Raw genomic sequence first — 2643 nt, forward strand, 5'->3', positions numbered from 1 at the left:
AAGAGGAATTCTGAATAGAGTAAATACCAGTCCAAATTACAGAAATTTGTAAAGGTACATACATGACAATATAGCTAAGTATTAATATACCTTAAACAGGACACTAAGTCACTTTTCTAGCAAACAGGAGTTACTTTTACATAATTCAACTTTTTAGAAGTCACTATGTTGGAATTCAAAATGACAACAACCTTGTCACTTCGAAAACCCTCCAAAAGGTGGTCTATTCCCAGAAAAAAATAGATCTTCCACTAAAACTGAGTAAAGACAAACAGTGACAATTATAACAAAAAATTTAAGTGTATCATTCTCTGTACCCTACAGAACTCCAAAACATTGGACCAAAATACTAAATAAAGCCCACATGTAGGGTTTCACTAAAAGTGAAAAATAAAACAAATTTAAGGAAACTATAGAACCATTTGAGAGCAAAAGACCTTGTGTTTACTCTATGTGCAAAACATCTATCCCATTTGCCACAGAATGTACACTTATTTGTACCAAGCATCAGCTACCCTTTGTCAAAGTGACAACTGAGCAGCCATAACCTAGCTTAGCAATCTTGACCTTTCTTCCCCTTGAGAGTAGAGCCCTGATAATTAAAGGGAAAAAATTTGGCAAGCATCTTAAAAAAATATATAGTGACAAGAACTAAAAGAGAAAAGGGGTCAGATGTTAAAATATCCTTTTAAGTCCAATAATCTCCTTCAGAAAGCTTCTTAGCACAGCTTTAGACAGCAAGATTGAAGCCAAATATTTTCTAACATTAAATTAAATGTACTAGATTTACAGGTACTCTGAACCCACCCACCAGGTTATACATACTCTCACTCAATCGTGTAAAGAATTGAATTCTTTATTTGTTATATCCATAAACGTTGCTATTCTATATTTCTATCCAGGAAGGTAATTTTCTCCTATATCGTTGTGTTTTGTTTTTTATAAACAACAACTTGAAATCTATTGCATGAAAGGGCTACAAATATACATTTGTTAACCAAGCAGAATACAGATATTTTGCTTTACAACTTGCACCTAAGATACCAGTACACGTTGCTGGTTCGTTAGTTGTCATAGCAATTTGGGGCCATTGCCCAAGCTATGCATAACAATTTACATTTTCAAATCTCATGTAAAAAGGGCAATTGTGATATGGACTCATAACTACATTCCTGTAAAGCCCACCTTAGTTACAAGTAAATGTGTAACCAAGTCTGCACAGATTTTTGATGGCAAAACTTCTAAATTTGATGCAATTGTCCTAAACTCAAGTTTTTAAACAAATTGTTTTGCCCATATAATGCCATCCTGCCAGTAGATGGCGCTACAAACATTGGGAGAAGGATTTCCATGAGGCCAGCAGCTATAGGAAAAAAACGTTTAAACCTGCTCTAAAAATACAAAAATGCATTTAGAGGGTAAAATATAACCCTTATTGTAACCATTCATTACAGACAAACCAATAAGAGGGATGAAACTAGGCCATCTGAAAATTTTTAAACAGTTTATATGAATGAAAACACATGCTTAACACAAAATATTTTAGAACTGCACAGTACATACTTTGAAGTAAATTCTCATAGAAAGAAGTAACCAATCATGTCAAGATGATAAGCAAACCCTTTAAGTACAAGAGATGGATGCACAGAAATTTTGAAGATTTTAAAAAGCCCATCTACCATTTCAAAAGTTTTACCTGTAAAGGGATAAAATTCAACACGTCACTAGCAGGGCAACAGAAAAAAATAAAAACCACAGGACCTTTTAAAAGTTTGTCTAAGTACACATCAAAATTAAGAATTAACACGAAAATTTTTCAACTAATATCCCTTAAAACGGTACGGAATGGATCCTAGAAAAAAAAAATGTTAGACATGTACGGTCAAACACAATGATTTATTAAAAATAAAACGTAAAAATGATTTTTGTACATATGCTTCCAAATTTCAGGCATGGGATCCAAGTAGATTTCATAGAAAACGCTGTAGCCAGGTATCAAGTCCTTACAACAAAGTAAACTAACCCCCCACCCCAACCCCCACCCAGGTTTTGCTACAGAATCAGCAAGTTCACTCCCTCCCCCCCAAAAAACACAAATTAAAACAAGACATTTTGCTAGTATAAAAACGACCAAGGTCCAAGTAATAATAAAAAAATAGAGTCCATCAATAACTAACACAAAAATGTGTATGTGGGGCAGAGTCCATCTTCAGAGGGAGAGACGAGAGGTGGCAGGCAAATAGGACAGTACCCCTAAGGGTAAGCAGCCTTAGAAGCGGCTCCCCCAAGGGCAAATGGGGAAGGCGGTGGGAGGGAAAGGAACTCAGGAGTTGACCCTAGGGTTGTTGAAAACAGCTACCCCTAAAGTCAACCCGGACATTAAAATTTTTCTAGAAGGAACTGCCTCCATAACCACCCCCACCGCCATAGCCACCTCTGTAAGGTCCACTGTTACTGCGACCGCCCCAGCTGCTGCCGCCGCCGCCGCCGCCGCCGCCACTCTTCATGGGCCCGTAGGAGGACTGGTGCTGGCTGTAGCTGCCGAAGCCGCCGAAGCCGTTACCGTAGTCGCTTCCACCGTAGGACGAACCGCCTCCGCCGCCTCCGTAGGCATTGTAGCCGCCGCCGCCGTAACCACCGTAG

The 2643-nt window shown here is 38.3% G+C and overlaps 1 protein-coding gene across 1 annotated transcript in view; it reads right to left on the reverse strand.

Annotated features, from left to right (window-relative positions):
• Window positions 1-1877: 1877 nt before the first annotated feature.
• The window catches only part of HNRNPA0 (heterogeneous nuclear ribonucleoprotein A0), a 1994-nt gene continuing 1228 nt past the window's right edge, over window positions 1878-2643 (reverse strand). The window contains exon 2 of the mRNA XM_005881111.2: window positions 1878-2638. Within this exon, the coding sequence (XP_005881173.1) occupies window positions 2391-2638 (248 nt within the window). The 3' untranslated portion in view covers window positions 1878-2390. The remainder of the gene's footprint in view (window positions 2639-2643) is intronic.

Source organism: Myotis brandtii, unplaced genomic scaffold (genome assembly GCF_000412655.1).
Source record: "Myotis brandtii unplaced genomic scaffold, ASM41265v1 scaffold668, whole genome shotgun sequence".
NCBI classification, from domain to species: domain Eukaryota; kingdom Metazoa; phylum Chordata; class Mammalia; order Chiroptera; family Vespertilionidae; genus Myotis; species Myotis brandtii.